Source organism: Syngnathus leptorhynchus, chromosome 14 (genome assembly GCF_054491065.1).
Source record: "Syngnathus leptorhynchus isolate UIUO chromosome 14, UIUO_Slep, whole genome shotgun sequence".
In the NCBI taxonomy this organism is placed as follows: domain Eukaryota; kingdom Metazoa; phylum Chordata; class Actinopteri; order Syngnathiformes; family Syngnathidae; genus Syngnathus; species Syngnathus leptorhynchus.
Window position 1 is genome coordinate 8654742 of NC_141208.1, and position 24732 is coordinate 8679473.

The following is a 24732-nucleotide window of genomic DNA, read 5'->3' on the forward strand; positions in this document are numbered from 1 at the left end:
GGAGTGCTGCTCTTGTCTGGATGTGCTCTTTCTATGTTGTTAATGAAATTCTTGGCATGCTTTCATTTATAGGGTGTCTGTGTTGCCACGCCCCTCGCTCAGTCAGGTGAGCTTTGATGGTCTGAGTCAGACTCACAAGGTATATTCAGGAACAGTAATGTGTCTAATGATCTCTTGTAAACTTTTAAAACAAACATGGTGGTGAATTGCTTCAAAACCATTTCAGGCCAATTACAAACTTTAAAAAAGTTACCAACAGATCCACCACTCATCTCCCAAGGTGTAAAGTACACAAATACTGAAAAAACAAAAAAAACGACAATGTTTAATTGCATTTAGTCAGTTGAATAAAAACAGATGAGTGGAAAATTCCCCCGAGCAGTATTGCTAAACACATCATGGGAAACATTTTCCTTCAATTAGTAACCAGGTTCAATGCATGATTAGAAAGTAATTTCTTACCAGTTACTATGTGACTTGTGGATTGTGTTCAAAACATTTCTTTTTCCACTGAGGGTGAGATTACTGCATTTGCTGCTGGCTGTTTTCATAGTATAGAAGTAAAAGATAATTGGGAATGATGTTTGGTCTTGAATAACATCTAAAGGTTCGGCTCACTTAGGCATCAAATACAATGACAGCCACTGAAACAAAAAATAAAATAAAGCACAATAGTGTGACTTGCCAAAATAGGTGATTTGTTTTGGAACCCATCTTCTGGTATTCTTAATTATTTTTTCAAGAATTTAGAAATTCATTTTGCTGTTTATGTCCTCAGGTTCCATCTTGTGAATAAGTTGAAATGAGTTGGACTTTCATTTAGACAAAAGTAGTGCCTTGCCACCCCATTGTGGCGTCAATAGGCAATTATAAGCTTTGTTTCAAGGTGTTTATTCAACAGAGATTTACACAAGTCAGCTAGCTTAATGCTAACTAACAATGCAAAAAGTCATCGCCTAGCTAAATAAACTAGCATGAATGTTGTGGGAGTTGCAATCTTTCAAGCAACGGACATTTGAATCCAACCACAAATAGCAGCGGTTATCTCAGAGAATGTAAACAAAATGTTGCAACACATCCATTATGTATTTAAAGCAAGCCAACGTGCTTGAAGTTCTCAATGCTGGGAGCCAAGTTTCAGCATGTGCAGCAGATGTCTCAAACCAACCAAAACAAGACTGAAAGAAGCCTTGCAAATTGCAGTCCAAGTAAAGAAAGAATTAGCCATAGTTTCTTGACGTGTGTGTGTGTGTCTATAGATTTTTGAGCTGTGAGTCATTGAGGTAAGAAAGCAATCATGTACCACAGCAGGCAATTCAACCTTGCAAGATAGAAGTGTGTGAAAGGCTTTGGTGAGTCACCAAGTATGCAATCGTGTAGTTTGTACTGCAATAGTGAAATCTTTTATACAAGCCATTTTTCTGCAGGTTTGAGGAGATAACGAGACTTTCATCATCCATACATTCACTTTCTGTGGCGCTTGCGGGCGAGAGGTTACCTTGGACTAGTCACCAGCCACTCGATACACAGACAGATATATATTTTTTCCATTGTTAGTTGATTTAACACTTTGTTTTGTTCAGTCAGTTCACAACATTAGCCGAGGAATGACAATGCGTTGCTGATTTTCTTAAACAACCATCGTGCGTGTGGTTTTCTTTCCCACTTCTACTCATTATGAGCAGTATGTAAAGTTTTGAAATAAGGAAACTATTTTGTGTGCTGAGTTGTCACCTAGTTAGCAAAATGGCCATTATATTTGATCTAATTGAAAGTAATCATTTGGCTTAACTTGACATTTCAAAGTCTGTACTTTTTACTATTAGACAATTACAGGAGTCTAATCACGACTTGTACTTTTTACCCGTCTATGTTTACACAAGCCAATGCTGGCATTCTGTGTGGTCTTGTTTTCCGACTGTCAAGTCACTCAACCTTAATGTGCTTTAAGGCCCCTTGAGGACAACCTTGTAACTCATCCAGTCAGACAGATTACGCCATCTAGTGGCAGATATAGTGTACGTCCTGTGACTATAGAGGAATTGAACCAATGAAAAACCTTGAGCAGGATCCAGCCGTTTCTTTCAGTTGCCATGCACAACTTCTCAAAATTTGGTTGGTTCTAATTTGGTCAAAGTTAGGTGGAAATTGTCTGTGTTGGACATGAACTGTGACAGTGACGTGACAAAACTGAAAAGACACACATTAATTGACAAAAGAGAAATCCAAATGCAAATCTCAAGCTACCACAATATACTGACAGGCAGAACAATGAAGTCCTCTTCCAGTAGATGGCAGAAAGAACTAATTCATCTAGGTTCCCATTTTGGGGAACATTTTGGTTTGGTAGTGTTAAACGCTCGTAGCGATTTCAAATATCTTAATCAGTTTTTGAAGTGACAGAGACCCTAGACAAGGAAAAAAAACGGTGTTAAAGTTTGTACATACTGTTCTAACAGTGAGGATCTTCTTGTGCGCTGGAGTTGATCAACAGCACATCACACAAATGATAGGAACATCCCACTTAAACACATGCTGCACAACCAAATTACGCTTTTGAGTGCTGCATTCCTTCCGTTTTTTGACTCTTTAAATAGTTATTCTTTACAGCAAAAAATGCATTAAATCTGGAAAATTAAAGTGTCAGTTTAGAAGTTTCATGTTTCCATCCCCAAGATTTAGTTAGGCCATGAATAGGGAATTTCACAATGAAGAATAAGTGCCACCTCCGTGGCTGGCTGGCTGGCTGGCTGGCTGGCTGGCTGGCTGGCTGGCTGGCTGGCTGGCTGGATGGATGGATGGATGGAAGAAAGCGCCACCTCCGTGGCTGGAGATATGGAAGTACCACCTCCGTGGAGGTATGGAAGTGACACCTCCGTGGAGGTATGGAAGTGCCTGCCACCTCCGTGGCTGGAGGTATGGAAGTGCCTGCCACCTCCGTGGCTGGAGGTATGGAAGTGCCACCTCCGTAGAGGTATGGAAGTGCCTAACACCTCCGTAGCTGGAGGTATGGAAGTGCCACCTCCGTGGAGGTATGGAAGTGCCTGCCACCTCCGTGGCTGGAGGTTTGGAAGTATGGAAGTGCCACCTCCGTGGCTGGAGGTAGGGAAGTATGTAAGTGCCACCTCCGTGGCTGGAGGTATGGAAGTATGGAAGTGCCAGCCACCTCCGTGGCTGGAGGTATGGAAGTATCAGCCAGCCACCTCCGTGGCTGGAAGTATGGAAGTGCCACCTCCGCCGACCCAGGCCTCCAGAACCTCGGCGAAGCATTTTTACCGGGCCATGGATGATTTTTTCGACTTCCAGCTGGAAGTAGGGGGGCCGATTTTCGACAAGATCACGCCGACCCAGGCTTCCAGAACCTCGGCCAAGCATTTTTACCGGGCCATGGATGATTTTTTGGACTTCCAGCTGGAGGTGAGGAGCGGCTTTTTGGGCAAGATCACGCCAACTTAGGCTTCCAGAACCTCGGCCAAGCACTTTTACCGGGCCCTGGATCTTTTTTTGGACTTCCACCTGGAGGTGAGGAGCGACTTTTTCGACAAGATCACGCCGACTTGGGCTTCCAAAACCTCGGCTAAGCATTTTTATCGGGCCATGGATGATTTTTTTCGACTTCCAGCTGGAGGTGAGAGCGGCTTTTTGGGCAAGATCACGCCGACTTAGGCTTCCAGAACCTCGGCCAAGCACCTTTACCGGGCCATGGAAGTCCCAGGAGACTTCCAGCTGGAGGTGAGGAGCGACTTTTTCGACAAGATCACGCCGACTTGGGCTTCCAGAACCTCGGCTAAGCATTTCCCCCGGATCATGGAAGTCCCAGGAGACTTCCAGCTGGAGCTCAGGGGGGCTTCCATGGTCAAGTGTCACGCCGGCCCACAGTTCCAGGACCTCGGCCAAGCACTTTTAACGGATTTTTTCGACTTCCAGCTGGAGGTGAGGAGGGCCATTTTCGGGCAAGATCACGCCGGCCTAGGCTTCCAGGACCTCGGCTAAACATTTTCACCGGGCCATGGAAGTCCCAGGGGACTCAGGGGGGGCTTCCATGGTCAAGTGTAACGCCGGCCTCGGCTTCCAGGACCTCGGCTAAGCATTTTCACCGGACAAGAGACAAGCCATTGTGGTTATGAGAAAAAAACAAAACAATACAAAGTGACTCTCTGATACCGCTGGGTGACAATAGAAGCAGATGCCTTCAAAGCACAATTGTTTTTCCCATAATAATTATCAACAATAAAATAATAGGTTATATTTTCTTTATCTGTATATAAGCATTTTGGACACCTCTTGCAGTCCATCCAATTCCCCACCGTATGATAAACCGGCAAATGACCACTTTTCCGGGGTCTGTGGGGGAAACCGGAGAGGAGGATGAACAGGCTGAATAGGAGGGGGGTGATGTGGTGGTGGCGCAGCAGCGAGGAGGAGCAACTCTCTCCAGTGTACAGCAGATCGCAAAATGGCTTGACTGGACAACCAAACGCGTTGTACTGCACTATACTGTCGATGTTTTTGATTTGCATTCCATAATGGATGAGCCAAATATTCTGAGACGACGCGGGCTACAGGTAAATAAATAATAAGACGCTGTCACGACACGCCGCTTGTTTCCAGGCAAATTACAAAGAGCGTGAGCATGAGCCGAACGCTCAGAAGATACAGTAGGCTATTTGATGGTTTGAATTGGGGTGGTGTCCATTTTACTTCCACCTCTATAGAAATAATCATATACACCATGTGTTGCATTTGTACGTGGGGTTGACAGTGTTGTTAGTTGACCGCCGGTTTGTGTTTATTTTGGAGCATCTCATTACAAAGCTTTGCTAAATGTGGTTGCCTTGGTGATAAGAGGAGCACACATGATCCAGACAGGAACACCTCCTTTATCTTCTCCAGAGTGCCATGTTTGTTTTTCTACGATGGGAATAATGAAGTGCACGCGCTACTGTATTCTTTGTGCCTCTGGTTTCTGTTGAGTGTCAGAATTTAAATAAAGTCCTAATTTGGGGGCTGGGGTGTTAAAAAGTCGTTTTTCAATCTAATTTTAAAATATACAGCTAATTATTAACTGTGTGGCACAAAAGGGACATTGTTATGAAAACATTATTTTACGATAATGTAAAAAACATATTCAACCATCCTTGGTTCATTTCCTTGTTCAATTTTAAAAAAAACAGCTTATTGAAATAATGCCGATCTTGTCTGAAATTACTCACGAATGAAATATCTGGGCCGGTTTAGTTAAACATGCTAGTATTTTGTTGTATGAATCACAAACACATTTCTTTGTTCTGCCTGTAACTATTATTGCTGGTAAAGATAGATGCAGACAGAGGAAAAATCTTTTTGTCCTAATATTTCTCAGACCAACATCTCACCAAAATGTTGTTTTATTTGGCCTTACTGTGTTTTAACATGAGAAAAGAGAGACTGGAGAATAGAAGAGCCAGACATTCTTATACATATGTATTACCATCAGAACAAGGGGAAAAAAAAACAGCTGTCAGCAAATCTTGTTGTTTCACCACAGTCCTGCCAATCACGTAGCCAGTATTGACCAGTTAAGACTTCCACTGTATTCTCTGTGACTCATAACCTATTAGTAATACATGAAAGTAGGCCACACCACAGCTAATGATATTTACATGCACTGAGAGGGTAATCAGGGGGATTGCGATCGATGAAGCCAGCACAAGTACTTCTTATGCCGTAGCTTGTTCAACATGTAATGATTGTTAAAGAGTATGTTCACAAAAGAATCTCCAGTTAGGTCTGGAAATGTTTGGGATTAATTCTGAGGATTTTGGCTTCACCAGAACACATATGTCATTGAAATGTTGGCTTTATGTATATCAGTGGGAAAATTTAGATGCAAGAAATGCTTTCATAAATGTCTGTAATCTTCCTGAATTTGATTATTTGAACAAAATGGAATCAGAATAGGTATGGATAAAATGCATAAAATGATGCAAATATTGTCACTGCACACAAAAGTGATGTTTCTGCTGCCATGTTTGTAATGTGTTTCTTCATTTCTTTATTCCAGAAAGAGCTGAGTCTACCACGGAGAGGAAATGTGTAAGTGATACAAAGTCATTGTTTTTGCAACCAGCTCATCCAGGTGCTTGTCACCTGTCAGTTTATCACTTTATGTCAATACTCAGGTTATTTTATAGCTATATACATTGAACCGAGCCATTCTCTTGGTAGCTGACAATTGAAGTTGTAGATCAGGACTGTCTGCAGTCAAAGTGGTCTCACCGCTCAGACTGGTTTTGTGTTAACTTAAGCGATAAAGCGGAAGCATGTCAGTTGGGCACACTTTGAATATTTATGTTCTGTTTTTTTTTTTTTAACTTTAGACCATTTGAAAACCTAAGCTTTTAAAGCAGGAAGTGCCTGCCAGTGGTCTCTTGACAATTTTCAACCAGTTCAGGAACATCTGCATTTTGTTTAGAAGAAAGATTAAGATTCACCTTGTGTCTCAGTCAAAAATCAGATAACAGTCAGATGACAGTCATTGAAATGTCAAACACATAACGTAATGCTTCACTTTCAATTGCCCTATGATTGACTGGCGACTGGTCCAGGATGAAGTTCAGTTCATGGCAACAATAGCAACAATAGCAAATTTCTTTGATCAGTTTTCTATTAATAGGAAACTAATCAAAGAAATTTGTGTACGTATTGTCTTGTATGAATTGTATTGTACCCCATGTGTCTATATCAGGGGTGTCAAACTCGTTTTTTTCGCGGGCCGCATTGTAGTCATAGCTTCTTTCAGAGGGCCATTATGAATGTCAACCCAAATAAATGTATGAGCACCTCATATTATATGTAGTAAAAGCTACAAAACAAAGTGACAAATAACTCGTTTTCAAATAAGACGAGTAAAAACTGGTCAAATATTAAAAAAAAAAAAGATATTAAAATTGAAGACAATTAGCAATTCTTGTAACGACACACAAATTTAATGCACAATTTTTCTTCGCGGGCCACAGAAAATGATGTATCTGCCCCCCGGGCCTTGAGTTTGACACATGTAGTCTATATCTTTATATCAGTGACAACTATTTGCCATTCCCTAGTCATTTTTAAACAAGAAATCCCTTTGCACTGGGAAAGGAATATACATTGTGTTGACTTGAGATAGTAGAGCTTTTATACACATACTGAAAAAATTATTTTTAAAAATTAAATATATTAAGAGCGCATATTTTGTACAGAAGCATGTACAGCATTTTGTCAATATTTGTTTCTGTTATACATCTTGTTAGGATCTGTATGGCCCTATATGAGGCCTTGGTAGCAATAATGCAAAATTGTGGCCCACCCCACAGGCTTTGGCGTCGTGACCCAATTTTCGTCTTCATTTTGTCCGAGGGCACACGAAGGCAACACCATTTCCTCCTCCCTCCAGCGCAGATCTTTGCGCGTGCGCTGTGCGTCGCTGCTGTGACTGGAAAGTTTTTTTCTATCACTCATTTTATGTGGTTTTTGTCGCATTTATCAGTCGATAATGTCGCATGCTGGCGAGGATAGACTTTTCCTGAAGCGTATCGGATGACAAGAGGAGACCTAGAAGAACGGACATGGCCGTAGAAACGGCTCGTTATTACCGAGCTGGCGATTTGCGGATCGGGGCTCAGTTTTTACCGAAGCTGGACGATCGAGTTGGTGCCTTCGAAGGTTGCCGACTAACCAGGTTAATCTAACTGGCTCCAGTGAAGCTCCACTGGGGGAGACTTTGACATGAGTCCCTGGCTGTAGAGGACAGCTCCCCTCCCTGGCTTATCTTTTGCAGTCACCACCACCACCACCATCATCATCACCACCACGATGGCTGACCAAAACCATTATTGGACGGTGCTACCGAGCTACAAAACTAGTTTTGTTACCGGGGCCATGATGAAAAGAACCAAAGGGTAAAATCATAATAATCAAAATGCTATGCAATGATCCGTCTCTAAACCATCTCCTCGGATCTTCGATAACAATTTTCTATTTTATTCTTTCAATGTGTGGCTCTAGAATTCGTTGTTTCTGAAAGTGAAGCGCGTGTGTGAACTGTCATTGTCTGCACCCATATGTAGCATAAAACCCCACAAAGTATCTGTCGATCGTTATTCCGATATAATTACGATGTTAGGTCTGGGAGATAGATTGAATGATCACATATGTACTGTACTGTACTGTACTGTACTGTACTGTACTGTATAAAACAAGCTTGTAACGTTCGGATCGAGCCTCCGTTTATGACAGTCTTATCTCGCTTGACCAATATAAAGGCTCTCAGTAGAACATTGATGGTACATGCATTTGTATTAAAGATGATAAGGATTATTCTGTAGGAGTGAGTTGTACTCTCACCGGGCATTTTATTGGGCACACCTGCAATAACTAATGACAATAACAATAACTGAGAAACACAAATACAGTGTTACATTGATTCCATGGATGGAGGAATGTGCCGTGAGAGAAACGTTTAATTTATTCCATGGCTACATTCGTAATGCATTGGAATAAATGGCAGTGGGGTGTGCCCTCACTATATATAACTCAAGTAGGATTAATTGCAGAGAATGAAGAATACAGCATATGAGTACTGTTGTCTATGTGCATATGGTCAAGTCAAGTTTATTTATGTAGCCCTCTATAATCATTTATTTGAAAAACGTGTCACTTGTACCTCTCAGCACCATTGTCAACTCTTCATGTCATCTTATTCAAGCACCCACAAAAAACATGGTGTTAATAAGGATAAATAGCACCATAAAAGCAAAAATATCCAAAGCAATAGATCTATAAAATGTAATTACTGTAATACAGTAGATTGAGACATACCATGTGTAGTCAATTTCTGTGAATAATTGATGCTCCCCTGAAAGTCATTCTAATTGCCTATATAAATAGTTGTAACCATAAATATACCACCAAATATGCACTTAAACAGCACTTACAATGCTTACAACTGTCGTCAAATGTGTCCATACCTTTTAAAATACAGCGCAAAAAACAAGGAATGTCTAACTGCATCGCCAAACGCAGGAGTTACATCGAAGGGGTTGACGCTCTGGGGCCAGCTTTTGCTGGGAAGAAAGTTTCCTATTTTGTCATCCGCTGGGCCAACATAGCGCCGAGTGTTTCAGTGTTTACTGACTGGTAACCGCTTGATCAGTGTAGTGTCAACACAACTGTCAGTTGGAGATAGCTTTAGTGATGTTCCACGGAGCTGTTGTTATGGATTCCATTTGTTTTCTAGTTTGGTGAAACTGTCATCTGTATTTGAAACATCATGACTTGGGGTCCAGTGAGGATTTTTCTACCATATGTAATTTATTTTTTAAGTAGTCTCATAGATCAGTATTGCAAGCTATTAAGTCATTATTGTGGTTTTCAACGGAGCTCAGTGATTGGACGCAGCATAGCAGCAGACGTGGAACATTGAGCTGCAGTATATTCAACATGCCGTGCCACGACAAGCATCTGCTCACTGTTGACGCGGCCCATCACAGTGATGCTGTCATCTCTTTGTTCTGGTTGGATTTTTCTCAGAAGAATAAAATGGAACACATACGAGAATGTTTGTGCGTTGAGCTGCAGATGTTTTTAAGTCAAAGTCAATTTTTAATCTTTCTCTTCTCTGTCATTGGACTGTCTCTGTCAATTTTTTGTTTTTCCTCAGTTTGTGATAGAACATACAAGTGTGTTCAGGCACAGTGGAAGGATTTTTTCATATGGGCCAATAAATGGGGGTGGGTAGCGTTCTAGCGCTTGCCCCGAGTGTGTGAATGTGCCTCATCGACAACCTAGAAATGTCAAGTTCTATCGGTTTTCACATCCACTTCATTATTTTAGGTCACAAGAAGGTGAGGACGACGATATCAATATTTTCAGGATGACCCTGAGTTAATGCGACAAGTGTTTTGGAAGGTGAAATGGCGCATCTGTACAGCAATTGAAATATTTAGGATCACATGGGCATTAACAGTCCTTTTTTGAGTAATTTAGATGATTGAGATGCCAGAGGTGTGTCTATAATAACACCCTTAATTGAGTAATTAACATGTTAATAATACTGTGATTAATCTTTCTTTACATTTTAATGGTCATCATGAATTTTGATCTTAGTGACAGTCTGTTTAAAAGTCAGTGCAAAGTGTATAAAGCTCAGGAGGCTTCGTAGACACTTTGACACAGGGAGCAACAGACCAGTATAACGTGAGGGTTTTTTTTTTGGGTGTAGGCATATTATAGAAGGACATAGATCTGAATTTGCCAAAAATAATGAAATCACCCAGGAAGAATCCAAGCAACAAGATTAAGCCAAGACATTACAGATGAACTCAGGGTTGCACTGATACAATATAAATAAAAGAGTGTATACAGAGTTCAGTCAGCTTCTCCCTGGTCATGGTAATATACAGAAATTAAATTCAACTTCTTGGTGGTTCTGTTCAGCTGACACAATCCAGAGCTCATTCAGTACATTCATCTCGGAGTGAAGAAATATTCTGCTCAGCTATGATAATGGATCTGCAATGGTGCTATGGAAGAGAGTGCGCAGTTATGTCATGGCAGCCAATGGGTGCATCTGGCCTCCTTCTTTAACCGTTCAACAAGGCTTTATTTGTGTGATTAGGTGCTGTAGCTTCAACCCAAGTCATGGGAACACTTCCAGCTGTGTTATCAAATTGAATCAGTGTTCCTTGGAGCTCATCTGCTCACCATGTTTGGAATATTTGGTTCCTATTTGTCAAAATGAATGCACTATGTGTTCGTAAGCTATATAGATTGTGTTTGTGGAAGCACATGGCATAAGTTACTTTTCGCTGCTTAAATTGGGGTTTCTATTGTCACAGTGCCCGTAACAACAAGAGGAGGAGTTTGGCGGTCGGGACCCCTTCGCCCACACTCTCACGACCGCTTTCACCTCTCCCACTCACTACAGGTACTTGTGTGTTTTTATTTTTGTTTACACTTGTGTGCCATCTGAGATCTATTTGTAATTATTGTTTGGGAGTCTCATTCGATGAACTGTGGGCATGATGATCCACTAGTGGCTAGCCCACAGAATTACCCCAAGAGCACAAAGTTCACAAAGGAACTCACTTGCGGACTCAAGAATGAGGAAGAAACTGGGCTCGCATAAAGTTCTTTGGCAAAAACAGCTGCTTACCCAAAAGAACATAAAGGATTGTCTGAGAAAATTGGTGGCCTAAAAGGCCTTTCATGATCAAAAGTTGCCGTTGAGGGTGGCCCAACCACTTAATAGGTTAGGGGGCAATCATTTTTTCATACATGGCTGTTTTCTTCTTTAATAACAAAAGGCTCCATTGAAAAGCTGCATTTGACTTGTTTACTTGTGTTGCCTTTGGCCGATAGTTACATTTTGTTTGACGATGGGAAACATCTAAGCGTGACAGGCATGCAAAAAAAAAAAAAAGAAACCAAGAAGGATGCAAACATTTTGTCCACAAAACGGAATGTCACAAGATTGTCAGTATTTAGCCTCTAGTGTTGTTTTGTTTATTCCCTGCCAGTGGATCCCGATATGATGGAACTGTTTCATTAAGGAATCAAAGGCGTCCTTGTGTCGAGCTCAGACATGAGTTTTTTTTGTCTTTCACGACCGCCGCTATGTTAGATAAGCAGACAGTTGTAAATTTGTTCCGTGTCTTGGACCACACTGGAAGTCTGACACTGACCTGACCCTGGCCCCCCGTTATTGTCTAATTTAATCAGCCGGTCAGTTTATCCCTTGGGTCCAGACATGATGAACTATTCTTAATTGTTAATAGTTTATGAATGTTAAATTTGTAACAAACTGTGTTTCTTTAGCTGGCAGCAGTCCTTCAGAAAGCCCAAGAAATGTCTCCACTAGCAATTCTGCCAACTTCCAGTTTGCCCGCAGGTAAGAGATGACTCATAAAATAGAAACTTGAATATCTGCACGATATCAGGCGTTGCTTATTATCTCCTTACAAGTATTGAGACATTTTACGTTATTTAGTAGAACTGCTTGAATGTCATTTTACGTGTCATTTTTAAAGGAAACTTAGGGTAATAATGGCATGCTCCGACCTTTCCGTGCTACCCTCATAATGGAGGGCAACTTGCCTGTCATGCAGATCTGTAAACACTTCTGACAACACATAGGGGGTCCAAAGGAGCATGAGCCGTAATGGTCAGCAGCACAGAAAAATTGGGTCGTTTCTTTTTAATGTGGACTCAGACATGTATATTTTCATTTCAACGCCCCAACGTACCCAAAATGCCTTGTTTACGCACAAATGCTGAAGATTGCCTTTTGGAAAATCTTTACCCTGGCTCGGGTTTTCCAAATGGATCCCTAAAAACATGGAACTTATGTATCTACTGTCTTGTTAAGTTGATTCGGCTTTTTGAAAGATGCAGCGGCGGTCTTCTGGAATTCATTTCTGGGTTAATGTTGCACTGCAGTGGAGCATAATGCAGCACGTGCTGGGGGATGAATTGTGCTACTTCACACGAAGCCGCATGACTCATCCACGTTAAGACTTCAGAGACTGCCAATGTGAAGACAATGTTTGGCTAGGTTCATTGGGTTTATTTGTTATTTACTTGAGTGTCCAATTATTTTGTCACTCATACTTCCAACCGCAGTAACATGTGATTTACAAGGCTTCAGGACAACTGCAAACCAAGCGACGTGACCTAACACGACTGAACTGGACAGATCGTATTGCCGTAAAAATGGCAGCGACCTCGCTTATACCTCGTGGTCATAATAACCACAAATACAGTGACAATCCAGAAAAACGGCATACGGCAACTCTCCCGCTTGTAAAACAGAAAATAATCCGCAGGTCACGGTCATTCGGGAAAATTCCTGTTGTCATTTCATATTTAGTAACATGTCCCTTAAAGCTTGTTTGTGTCAGGAAGCCTTTGACCATTCTTGTCATCATGGATTAAATCAGTGAAACAAACCTTTCTGGACAGATTGGGGGGGGGGTATTATTGTCGTAGTAATTGCCTATGCGAGTGTATAAAGTTGTGAATATCATTGGTGTATTGCAACAGGACTTCGGCTGCACACTGGAGCGTGATAGACAGCCTGAAGCAGTATTTACTTTGTTTCTTACTCTTGTCTTTCACTGTCTTCCTCTCTTCCTTCATCTCCTGCTCCATTTGCACCCGTGAAGCCATCTGGCCCGTACTGAGAGGTAAGAAACCATCACGAATGTCTTGCAGTTCTTTAAAAAAAAAAAAGATTTTAACTGAATTGTAGAGGTTTTATCATTTATTTCCTGGACTTTACCGTTTTGTTTTTCAGCAGAGGAGATGGCCGAAGATGGTCTGTGGCATCGGTTCCCTCCTCGGGATACTGCACCAATGCACCCAGTTCGTCAGTATCTGTAAGCCACTACGTATCTTGATATCTTGCTACCAAGACCCCTGCGGTCACCTTTGTGCCAATTCTTTAGCACGGCTGATACTTCACCCCCTGGCCAAAATCAATTTTCAAAGTGTGAAACTCTCACCTGCTCGCTGGCTTGAAACTGGCCTTGCGATCAGTGTGTATTTTGCTCCGCCGGGCAGTCTGGAACCAAAACGTTCATTCATCGCAAGTCTGTGTTCTTGGCAAGAGGACAAACGTCGCCGGCGTCTGCAGACCGTCGAGAGCGTCATTTCACGCTCGCGCGTCAGCAGTGTTGAGATCCCACTTGTGACCTTAAGGTCCATCGACGGGTCGCAAGAGAGCCTTTAAAAGCACAAACAGTCTAACCAAATATTACAGTTTTCGTTGAATTATACTCGGCCAAGTAAAAGGAACGGGGATGTTGTTTTCATGAGTTAGTCATGATAACAGGATGTGTCTGATGATAAATACTTGAATCACAGCTCTTTATCACGCTGCACAGAGGGAAGGAATGAATCACCCAAGAGTAATGTTGAATGCTTCCAAGAGTGCTTTTTTTCCAATGCAATGCGATCTGTTTTTCTGACTTAATCCAAGTATTTTGATGACAAAAAAGATCCGTAATGTCCAGGTGTTTATTGTCATGGAAAATGAACTTAATCCCTCACAACGGATTTTTTTTTTTTTTTTTTTTTCTCCTCTGGCACAAACAATTAGCAAGGGCGGTACAGGATTTCCTCACTCAATTGATTCCGTTTGGGGAAAGTCACATTTTATTCAGCATTTGTGAGTTACACCCATTACGTTTTTGTGTCTGTTTTTTTTTGTGGCGACTCTCTTTATACTTTATCTTAAAACTCGTCAGTTGGCTGGAAAACAATAGTCGAGTCTTGTGCCACGGCTGTAATTTTGCATGCTTGGCCACATGGCTCAGAGACAGTGAGGTCAGCTCTCCCAACACAAAGCCCCTTTCAGGGATCCTCTCAGTCATTTCTTTATGCAGCCCCGGCCCGAAACATCTCTCGTTTCCTTCTCAGGCTTTCTCCTCCTCTTTCTATCACCTATTTGCAGTCTTACATTTCCCTTCTAAAACTAAGAAACAACCATGAAAGTTGTCATAAATTCCAAGGCTCACGTCACACATTTTGGCGTGGTGTGAGTCAAAGAACGCACACGTGGCCAAAATGACAGCCCTGCCACTTGCCTTGGGACGTAATGCAGCACCAAATAAGAATCCTACTTTTGCAGGACATAAGACTTACACTCACATACTCCTGACTGAGATGACAAAAGAATAATTTACGTTTTAAATGCTCTGCAGCGACCGCCACTGTCAGTTATTTCCATTTTCTTCAGGCCAACTCCTGCTTATCTTCCCTCCTCTTCTTTTCTTCCATAGTCATCCTCCTCCCAGGAGCTTTTGCACCAGCTGCCTCTCCAGCCGACACAAGATGATCTCCACTTCCTGTTTAAACATTTCCGGAGCACGGAAAGTGTGGCAGATGAGGAAGGACCACACACTTCACCCACTGTCAGGGTCCGCTCGCGCAGCCTCAGGTAGCATTAGTCTATATTTGTCATTGTGTGTACTTCAGATGATGTCTTTTTTTTTTATTATTATAAAAAAAATACATAAATCCGTTACACCAGGTTCTCCACCGGTCCCGAACTGAGAAATTGCAGTGAATAAATTGAAGTCAAAACTTAATTTATGGACTTTCAGTAATGTCTAAACTGCTAGTCATAGTCCAAAAGTAAAGGGGGATAAAACATGAGACAACATTTTGGTGCTGGTAAGAAACCTCAATTTAACTCCACGTCTGTCAAATTAAAATAGGTTACTGGCAAGTGTCATTGGTGGCTTTATAAATAGCTCCAGCGTGCCTGTAAAACATTTGTTGTTGTCCCCAAGCAGTTAACCATCACCGACGCGACCTTATTAAACCATTCAACCGAAATAGAAAAGTTCTGTTACTTGCGTTACATGCTCTCGTTTCTAACTGCTTGGGTTATATACGAGGGTTGCTATTTTCAAGCTAGTGTGTTGATTTGTCTGGCGTGTTTCAAACATTCCTTCTTGTAATTGAACCTGTTCAAATACAACAGATGGATGCGTTCGTGGCTTCTGGAGATGAGAAAGTTATCTGAAGCATTTTCAAATGGGCTGACCATGTTTTTTTTTTTTTTCGTTCTGAAAAATAAAATGTAATGATCGGATGTTTTTATCCTTTCAACATTTTTCTGTTTCTCATCCAGCCCTGGACGAACCTGTGGAACATTCGACAATGAGATTGTCATGATGAATCATGTCTATAAAGAACGATTTCCCAAGGTACTGTGGAACTTGGAACCCATCTTTATTTGTCCTTTATCCTTCTTAATTAATCTCCAGTTTTGATTCTTTCAACACAATATTTATTAGTCTTCCATTGTTGTTCCTTTCCCAGGCAACAGCGCAGATGGAGGGTCAACTTCTGGACATTATTGAAGAATGTTCGCCTGGAACTGCTCTACCCCTGGGTGATGGTGTGCTTGGGTTCATCCAGCACCAGCTGGTGGAACTGGTTCGAGACTGCCTGGACAAGTCCCAGAAAGGCTTGGTCACCTCTTGCTACTTTGTGGAGCTGCAGGAGAAGCTGGAGAAGCTTTTGCATGAGGTAAATGCTCCCGTGGTGTGAGCCCAAGAAACACTTCTGGTTTATTGCCATTAAAATGTTCCTTTCAGAACAGCCAGTGAATTTCTGCCACAATCCCTTGAACAGACACTTGATTTGTTCTTTCTCCATCAGGCGTATGAACGTTCCGAGAGTGAGGAAGTGACCACCATTACAAAACTAGTGAAGAAAATTCTCATCATCATCTCCAGGCCTGCCAGGCTTCTGGAATGTCTGGTAAGGCCGGGTTGCAATAGTTTCCACCACCGCCTATTGTTAAAGAGATTTTGCATGTTTGCTTGAAAAGAAAAGGCTACTGGTCAAAATGGAATGAAACAACTTCAAGAAGAACATGTCTCTTGTCTTTTCCAGGAGTTCGATCCTGAGGAGTTCTATCAGCGTTTGGAGACTGCGGAAGGTCAAGCCAAGGTGAGCCAGGGGATCAAGACGGATATTCCCAGATACATCATCAGTCGGCTGGGACTCACCAGGGATCCTCTTGAAGGTGCTGAACTGTCAATTCCTACGATACATAAGTGAGCTCGCAGGGAGAAAAAAGTGTGTTTTTAGCGACTGAATTCTTTTATACATTCAAGTTCCTTGGGTGGAGTCTCACTTGCGACCTGCTGGTTTTATGGTTTTGCCCATTACACATTCCATTACGTCACACATTTCATTACATTTCACCAATGTTAAACTTGGATTTAATATGCTGTTATTTTCTGCCCTGCTCATCATGAGAACAGTTTATAAGCTAAAAATCTGAAATCATTTTTATTCATCTAAAAAAAAAAAAATGTTCCTCCAAAACAAGTCTACTTCCAATATTTAAATGTGATCTTAATGCTGTTAATTTTTGCATCTACAGAGATGGTCCAACTGGAACAAACAAGCCCAGTTCACAGGTCTGCCAGCAGAGAATCCGATGAGTCTGGAGAGGCAACGCCAACCCAGGTAGAAAGTCATGCAGAACATCAATACAAAGATATAGAGCACAAACATGATCACAATGCTTTTGTGATTCAGAGCCGGGCAGTTTGCACTCCCCCGCGTAGGAAACCGCTGGAGAGTGACTTTGAAACCATCAAGCTAATTAGCAATGGTGCCTATGGGTGAGAAAGACAACATTTCTTTGTTTGCATTCATTAGACTGTCTTTGGTGATAATAAGCAGAAAAAAGAAATTAGAAGATGTGTTCTCATTCAAAATGTTTTTGTCATCTACTCCGGCCCACCATCTCTCCTATGCCCCGCCCCCCCTTGGCCACTTGCAGAGCTGTATTTCTAGTCCGTCACAGGGAAATGCGACAGCGCTTTGCCATGAAGAAGATCAACCGGCAGAACCTGATTTTGAGAAATCAGATCCAGCAGGTCTTTGTGGAGCGAGACATCCTCACCTTTGCTGAAAACCCATTTGTGGTTTCCATGTTTTGCTCTTTTGAAACACGCCGGCATCTCTGCATGGTCATGGAATACGTAGAAGGTAAACAAGGGGTTTGATGGTTAGGCTACTCATCATTTTTACTGTATGACATGGAAGTCATTTATCTTTCTTATATTCATCACAATACATGACCTTCTGGCTTCCCGTTATTCCAAAGGTGGTGATTGTGCCAATCTTTTGAAGAACATCGGTCCTCTGCCTGTAGACATGGCACGAATGTATTTTGCAGAAACCGTCCTAGCTTTGGAGTACCTTCACAACTATGGCATCGTACACAGAGACCTCAAACCTGACAAGTGAGCCCCAACCCGCAACAGTTCCTTCGTCTGTTAAAGTCTCAATCTTTGGGGGTCACATTTCATACAATTGTGTTTGTTTTCCTTCCTTTCTAGTTTGTTAATCACCTCCATGGGCCACATTAAGCTTACAGACTTTGGACTGTCAAAGATTGGCCTTATGAACATGACAACCAATTTGTATGAAGGTCACATTGAGAAGGACACGAGAGAATTCATCGACAAGCAGGTATGTGGTCTTTTCTTTCCATGAAATAATATGGACTTCATGAAATCAGCTAAGATCCTTCCTTCCAGGTGTGTGGCACCCCCGAGTACATCGCTCCTGAGGTGATATTGCGGCAGGGCTATGGCAAGCCTGTCGATTGGTGGGCTATGGGCATTATCCTCTACGAGTTCCTTGTGGGATGTGTGCCTTTCTTTGGAGACACGCCAGAACAGCTTTTCGGTCAGGTGGTTAATGGTAAGGAAATTCTTGACTTGAATGTTTTTGTCGTGTCATCACGGGCAACATTTTCCATCACAAAAGTTTCATTAGTCACTAATTAGTAACTCGCTGCAGTCGTCACTGTGTTAGAATGCTTTCAGTGAGTTTGTATTGTTGACTTTGTTTGCTCAGATGACATCATCTGGCCCGAGGGAGATGATGCTCTACCGGCTGATGCCCAAGACCTTATCACCAGACTACTTCGTCAGAGTCCGCTGGAGCGCCTGGGAACAGGTAGCGATTATTACCGGACTTGAAAATGAAGGATTTTGTTCAAAATGTGTATTTATGCTCCTCAGGTGGAACTACTGAGGTGAAGATGCACATGTTCTTCCTGGGACTTGACTGGAATGGCCTTCTGAGGCAAAAAGCAGAGTTCATACCTCAGCTGGAGACTGACGAAGACACCAGTTATTTTGACAGTAGGTGGATTTATAGAGGCATACTCTGAATTACATAACTATAATTTTATACCTGTCGTACGATCCCGTCGTTTACAGCACGATCCGAGCGATACTCTCACCTCGGTTCCGACGATGATTACGAAACAAACGACGACGAGTCTTCTCTTGAACTGCGACAGTTCTCCTCCGTGGCCCATCGGTTCAGCAAGGTATGTTTTCTTTGACTGCTCGCAGTGGTTCTTTCGACTAAACATCTTTTTGTGATTCAAATATTTCTTCCCGTACTGAAGGTGTACAGCAGCACGGAGCACCTGTCCACCTCGACACCGTCCAACCAGAGTTTGTCATCTTCAGAGCGGAGCCATAGTGAAGAAAAGGACGAGAGATGGGAAGGCAGAGGCGGCTTTTCTCCCGGTGACGGACACAAGCACCTGGCCATCGGAGACAGAACAGATGGAGTCAGGGGGAGGTGAGATTTGTCACACAGATTTAAACACTAAAACATTTCCTGTTTAATAGATAGAGAATCAACTTGCTCTGTGCATTACTCTGTAATGATTGGCAAGTCAATAGCAGAGTGGCAAGTCAGGAATCCACCCTCACGTCCAAATATGGTAACCTCCAGCTGCAAAAAAAAAAACCAAAAAACAGGATGGCGACAACCAAAATACAAAACTTTAGCCTTTGAAAAAGTAGTCCACATACCAGCGGGTGATGTCTCGGCAGTAATGTCTTTTTTCTTTTCTAGATTTTAATGTGGTCAGTGAGAACAAACTGTTCAGAGTTCAGGAATAACTGACTCCATTTTCCCTAAAAGTTTGGGCCTTTCAGATCATTAAATGATGATTTACGACCACAGGGCCGTGTTTTGAAAGCGAATGTTACCAAACGTAACCACGACCACGCACGAAAGCAGAGGTCATTCGCATGCTCGTATGAAAATAAATTGCAGACTGCAAAAACTGTTTTGGGCTGTTTCCACCTGTTGATGTTTTTGTTATCCTTAGTTACCACTATTCCTTCAATACATTTATCGATGAAGCAGATTCATAACCCAGGTTGAAATAAATTCTGCACGTGTTTCTCTCGCAGCTTGCGTCCTCGTGCTTCGTCCAGTTCATCTCAGTCAGAGCGCAGTGCTAGCCCGCTAGTATTAAACAGCACTCAAAGCCTTGACTTGATGCCTCGCTTTGCCATCGCTGCCGAGGAGGAGGGTAAGATCGTAGAAGCGATCACGCAATTTCATGTTCAACTCGTGAAAGACCCAAATGCCTTACTCTTCCGTTTTGTCTTTGGTAGATGGTATGGTCTCCAATCTGAGGCGCATTCGTCTGCGCAGCAACAGCACAGGCACCAGGCCGTCATTCCGCAGAGGCGCGTCCAGACGCATCGCCCACCAACTGGACACCCCAGAAAAACCCAGACCTCCTGCTGGGAAAGTCCCCAAGTCTGCCTCGGTCTCTGGACTCTCCCTCATTATTACCCCAGGTGCATACATAACAATGACCTTTTTACAATTTGAAGAATGCCTTATTTGTGAAACATGAAAAGAGTACCGTTTATACAATGCTAATATTGTGAAATATGACAATGTACAATACTGCAGTTCTGTAGTTGCTTTTATGGTTTATGTTTACAGTGCCCTCTACAGATTGTTGCCAGGCAATGTATACAACACAAACGAAACGCATTTGTCCTATAGGGGGCGGTAATGCACACTTCTCTGATAAAGCCACAGCAATTCGTATCAGCATAATGACCACCATTAAAATGTTATGCAGCTGGCCCCAGTTAGGTAGAGTTTACCAAAAACAAAGCAGAGGTTTTATTCCCTACAAAGTATTTAATATTGCTGTAAGTCACTCATGCAGTGTTTGATCGTGGCATAAATTTGGTAGTTTTGTAATTAGGCCTGTGCAATAGTTACAAAACCTGCCTCAGAGTCTATGTTTTGCTCTCTTTAAGGGTAATTAAATTGGATATGTATTAAGAATTAGGTCATTTTTTTTGGCCATTTAATATGTAATCACAATAGCCCACGTTCGGGACAGCAAGAATGACCTTTTCAAATATGCTCTCCATCCAGATGACTCAGCGGGTCCTTCTTCCAGCCCCAAGTCATCTCTATCGCTCTCGTCCAACCCGTCGTCAAGAGACTCCTCCCCCAGCCGGGATCTTTCCATCAACATCAGCTGCCTCAGGCCTCCAGTGGTCATCCACAGCTCCGGGAAGAGGTTTGGCTTCGCTTTGCGAGCGATCAGAGTCTACATGGGGGACAGCGATGTCTACACAGTTCACCACATGGTCTGGGTATGTGTCTGTCTCGCAGGCGCTGCGGTCGGAACGATAATTATACTGATGTCAAACTCGAGTTAACTATGTTTTTCTGTGTGTCCTTTTTGGGTATTTCTTGTTAAAATAAATGTCAACAACACTGTTTTATCACAGCAGCTTAGCTAAGATGGCTGATCTGTGTGTGTCTGTATGTTCAGTGCGTGGAGGACGGAAGCCCGGCGCACGAGGCTGGTTTGAGAGCTGGTGACCTCATCACTCATGTCAATGGTGAATCTGTACAAGGTCTTGTCCATACTGAGGTGGTAGAGCTTCTGCTTAAGGTTTGAGATGAAATGCAAATTGATTGTGGTTCCTCTATTAGCTTCATATTAAAAGCTACGTTTTCAGCAGAGTGGCAACCGGGTGACCCTGCAGACCACCGCTTTGGAAAACACTTCCATCAAAGTAGGGCCTGCCAGAAAGACCAGCTATAAGGCCAAGATGGCTCGACGCAGTAAGAAAAGCAAAAGGAGAGATGGGCAAGACAGGTACTGGAAAGCATTTTGGAATTTTAATTGATGTCTCCAGTTTCATTTGGGCTAAATTATGATTGAATGTACATCGCTGTTGACCCTGACTTATTTTGCTCCGCAGCCGACGGCGTAGCATCTTCAAGAAGCTGTCCAAACATACGCCCCCTGCACCTATGCAAAGCAGTCGTAGCTTCTCGTCTGGCTTCCACCAGTCATCTAGCGACAGCCTCTCTGGCTCCCCCACTCAGTCGCTTTCCCCCGGCCCGTCCACTCCCTGTCGCTCCCCTGCTCCTGACCACTCTGGAGGTGAGATGGAAAAGGTTTTCATGAGATGCACCTGCAAAAAACATATATGGAACATGCTCATTTATACATTGAAAAGATGACCTTAGATGACCTCCTTCTCTCTTCACTCAGATTCAAGTTCCTCACCCTGCTCCAGCTCCCCTAACTCACCGGTACCTCAGACTCGTCCCAGCTCCCTTCACGTGATGGGCCGCTACACCAAGGCCGGTCGCTGCAAGTCCACCAGCAGTATCCCGCCGTCCCCGCTGGCCTGCATCCCACCTCCCCAACCTGTGTCTCCACAGTGCTCCCCCTCCTGCCTCCCTAGCCACCCAAAGTCATTACAGGGCTTTCATGGTAAAACGCTGTCCCCTCCCACTATCGCCCGCCATTCCGTGCGTCCCCGCAGTGCCGAGCCGCCGCGCTCGCCGCTCCTCAAAAGAGTCCAGTCAGCGGAGAAACTAACTGGTGACAAAGTAACAGGCGGGTATCATTGTGAGAGGAAAACCTACAGCACGCGTCGCCATACCATGGAGGTGCCTCTGTCTGAGGGCGAGGACGCAGAGGAGGATGCCGCCACCAGCTTCGTCTGCGTGGGCGAACACGGCCGCCAAGGGCTGTACGTCGGGGGCCCAAGAAGCCACCAGGACGTTATCGGAGGAGCCAATGAGCACCACCGCTCTGCCGCCTCGCCGCAACACCGGGGCGGCAACCACCACTCGTCTGAGGTGGTGGTGATGAGAAAGCTGGCCCTGTCCGAGCGCCGGGACTCCTTCAAGAAGCAGGAGGCCGTGCAAGAAGTGAGTTTTGACGATTTGGACGAGAGGGAGGTCACGCTTCCTCACACTCAGCCCAAGACGCTCAAGGCTTCCTGGGTCAGCTCGGCCCAGTCAGACTCCAAGATGAAGGTGGGGGGGAAAGCAGCACAGCAGAAAGCCAAGTCTAAAGATGAAGAACAGTTTTAGATGTAGTCACTTCACAAGGGATCTAAATTAACAACCAGTTTGTTAAAAAAAAAGTTAGGCTTTTGGACTTTTTGAGTAAATTTTCAGGATGGGCCTAAAAATGCACTATCATCCCAAAAACATGCTTGATAGGCCGATTGAGCACTCCAAATTGTCCCAAAGTATGAGTGTAAGTGCGAATGGTTGTTCATCTCTGTGTGCCCTGCGATTGGCTGGCAACCGGTTCAGGGTGTCCCCCGCCTACTGCCCGATGATGGCTGGGATAGGCTCCGGCACACCCGCGACCCCCGTGGGGACTAAGTGGTTCAGAAAATGGATGGATGGACTAAAAGTTACAGTGTCCACATATTCATCCTGAAATTTCACTTTAAAGTCCAACAGCACTAACCTTTTATTTGTTCATCTTGGGCTGATCGCATCGCCAGACAACTGTGCTCAAGTCCCATCACAAGCTTAAAAATTGATGTTTTGAGGTAAAATGCCCATCCTTCAATACTGTTATCATGAATATGTCTATATTTGTTCATTTCCCTGTCACTTGTTTTCTGTCTGTCACCAAATGACATCTTGTAAATATATTTGTATTTCAAATGAAGACTTGTATTTATAACTATGCTCATCTGTTCTTTGGGTTGCTAAAATGGCCTGGGATGCTTTAGTGATTGTTTGCTACTGTCAAATAGTGTAAATACACCGAGCGAGTGTTTTTTCTTTTTTTTTTTTCCTCTCAATTTCTTTAGGGGCTTTTTGTTGCACTTGGATGCAACCAAAAAAATCAATTTTGTGTTGCTTCTCAAGAGGAAGTCTGACATTATTGGATCTCATTACTACTTGATATGAAGATCACACTTGAAAGACAGACATTGGTGCCAAAGCAAGGTTAGCCATAAAAACCACACACAAGTATAGAAAGCTGTTTGAACAACTCTATATCCTTAATATCCAGCTTGAAGTGTATGTACTCGTTCTCACTTGTTAGGTAATTTAGCATACTAGTAGAACAACTAGGGCGCTTGGTGTATAATATGAATGAATGTTTGCTGCAATAATGTGGTATGGGTGTTTTTTTTATTATTATTATTATTTAAAAAAAATTGTAACCACACAGTTAAGCAAGAAACCCTGAATGGAGAAAAAAATAAAAATAAAAAATAGAGGTGTTTTTTTCCCCCCTACCCTATATACCCAAAAGGAAGCATTCTTGTTGCAGTAGTACTAAACCACGCTGTTTGTGTTTTGTATAAACAACAGTGGACCTTAAAAACAGCTGTCGTGGTGTTTTTGAAAGTGACCTTGTAAGAATCGTTGGCCTACAAAGTGAGCTGAGTGCAACTAAAATGGCAGGTTCCTAATCTTCTCTTAAGATCAACCTCAAAGGATTGTGCATGCTTTACATTCCACCATATTATTCCCACCTTTACTTTTTATAGCGCCTGTTTGCAGGATTTTACTCTGCTCTTGAAAACTTCTTTGTTTAATGCAGAAGCAAATGTGTCTAGGAGTTTTTCATGCAAATTGAAGCTAATTTGGTGGATACATTTTGGGATGCTCTCAGGATTAGTTTTTTTTTTTATTTCATACTTGTAGACATCTGAACCCTTAATTATGTCTTTTTTTAATTTCTTGTTTTAAATTTACATTTAGCAGGTTAGCCTTCGCCCCCCCAAAAAAACTTGTCATTGTATGTGTGTTGCTCTCCATGTGAGATGTTGGACTGTCATTTGCTCTCGATTGCCATTTTTGTGTGTGTGTGTTTTTGTCTCCATATTAACTGGACTTTGTGAAGTTCCTACTATGTGGGGATCTTGTTCAGACTGATGTGCCAATGTGTGTGTGTGTTTTTATTGTCTTAACAGTGCTTGAATAAAATATTCACCCAAAAGTCCAAAGTTGGAATTTGTTGAATTTTCTCACCTGTAATGCAGGTGTAGAGTTGGGATGCTTCTGTACAGTATGATCATACACAGAAGCGGGTACAATAGCCAAAAC

The 24732-nt window shown here is 42.7% G+C and overlaps 1 protein-coding gene across 2 annotated transcripts; it reads left to right on the forward strand.

Moving 5' to 3' along the window:
• Window positions 1-4436: 4436 nt before the first annotated feature.
• On the forward strand, window positions 4437-24625 carry LOC147046467 (microtubule-associated serine/threonine-protein kinase 3-like). Of its 2 annotated transcripts, XM_085930148.1 has the most exons (28): window positions 4437-4565; window positions 6044-6075; window positions 10860-10948; window positions 11839-11911; window positions 13185-13205; window positions 13316-13397; window positions 14802-14959; window positions 15659-15734; window positions 15850-16059; window positions 16192-16293; window positions 16429-16561; window positions 16925-17010; window positions 17083-17168; window positions 17330-17538; window positions 17657-17795; window positions 17892-18024; window positions 18093-18258; window positions 18415-18516; window positions 18582-18704; window positions 18783-18895; window positions 18977-19155; window positions 19779-19900; window positions 19986-20174; window positions 20773-20996; window positions 21179-21301; window positions 21372-21508; window positions 21615-21799; window positions 21911-24625. In XM_085930148.1, the coding sequence occupies exons 1-28, from the start codon at window positions 4527-4529 to the stop codon at window positions 22741-22743; spliced, it is 4164 nt and encodes a 1387-aa protein (XP_085786274.1). In that variant the 5' UTR covers window positions 4437-4526; the 3' UTR covers window positions 22744-24625. The 2 variants fall into 2 exon arrangements, with proteins under 2 accessions (XP_085786274.1, XP_085786273.1); XM_085930147.1 differs by lacking the exons at window positions 4437-4565; window positions 6044-6075 and adding an exon at window positions 7070-7922.
• The last annotated feature ends 107 nt before the right edge of the window (window positions 24626-24732 follow it).

Bases quoted from the DNA above. Each gene is read 5' to 3' on its own strand.
- LOC147046467 (XM_085930147.1), top strand. From the start codon at position 7,837: ATGGCTGACCAAAACCATTATTGGACGGTGCTACCGAGCTACAAAACT. The intron at 10,949-11,838 runs GTACTTGTGTGT...GTGTTTCTTTAG, and splicing joins ACCTCTCCCACTCACTACAG to CTGGCAGCAGTCCTTCAGAA. The intron at 21,302-21,371 runs GTTTGAGATGAA...CGTTTTCAGCAG, and splicing joins TGGTAGAGCTTCTGCTTAAG to AGTGGCAACCGGGTGACCCT.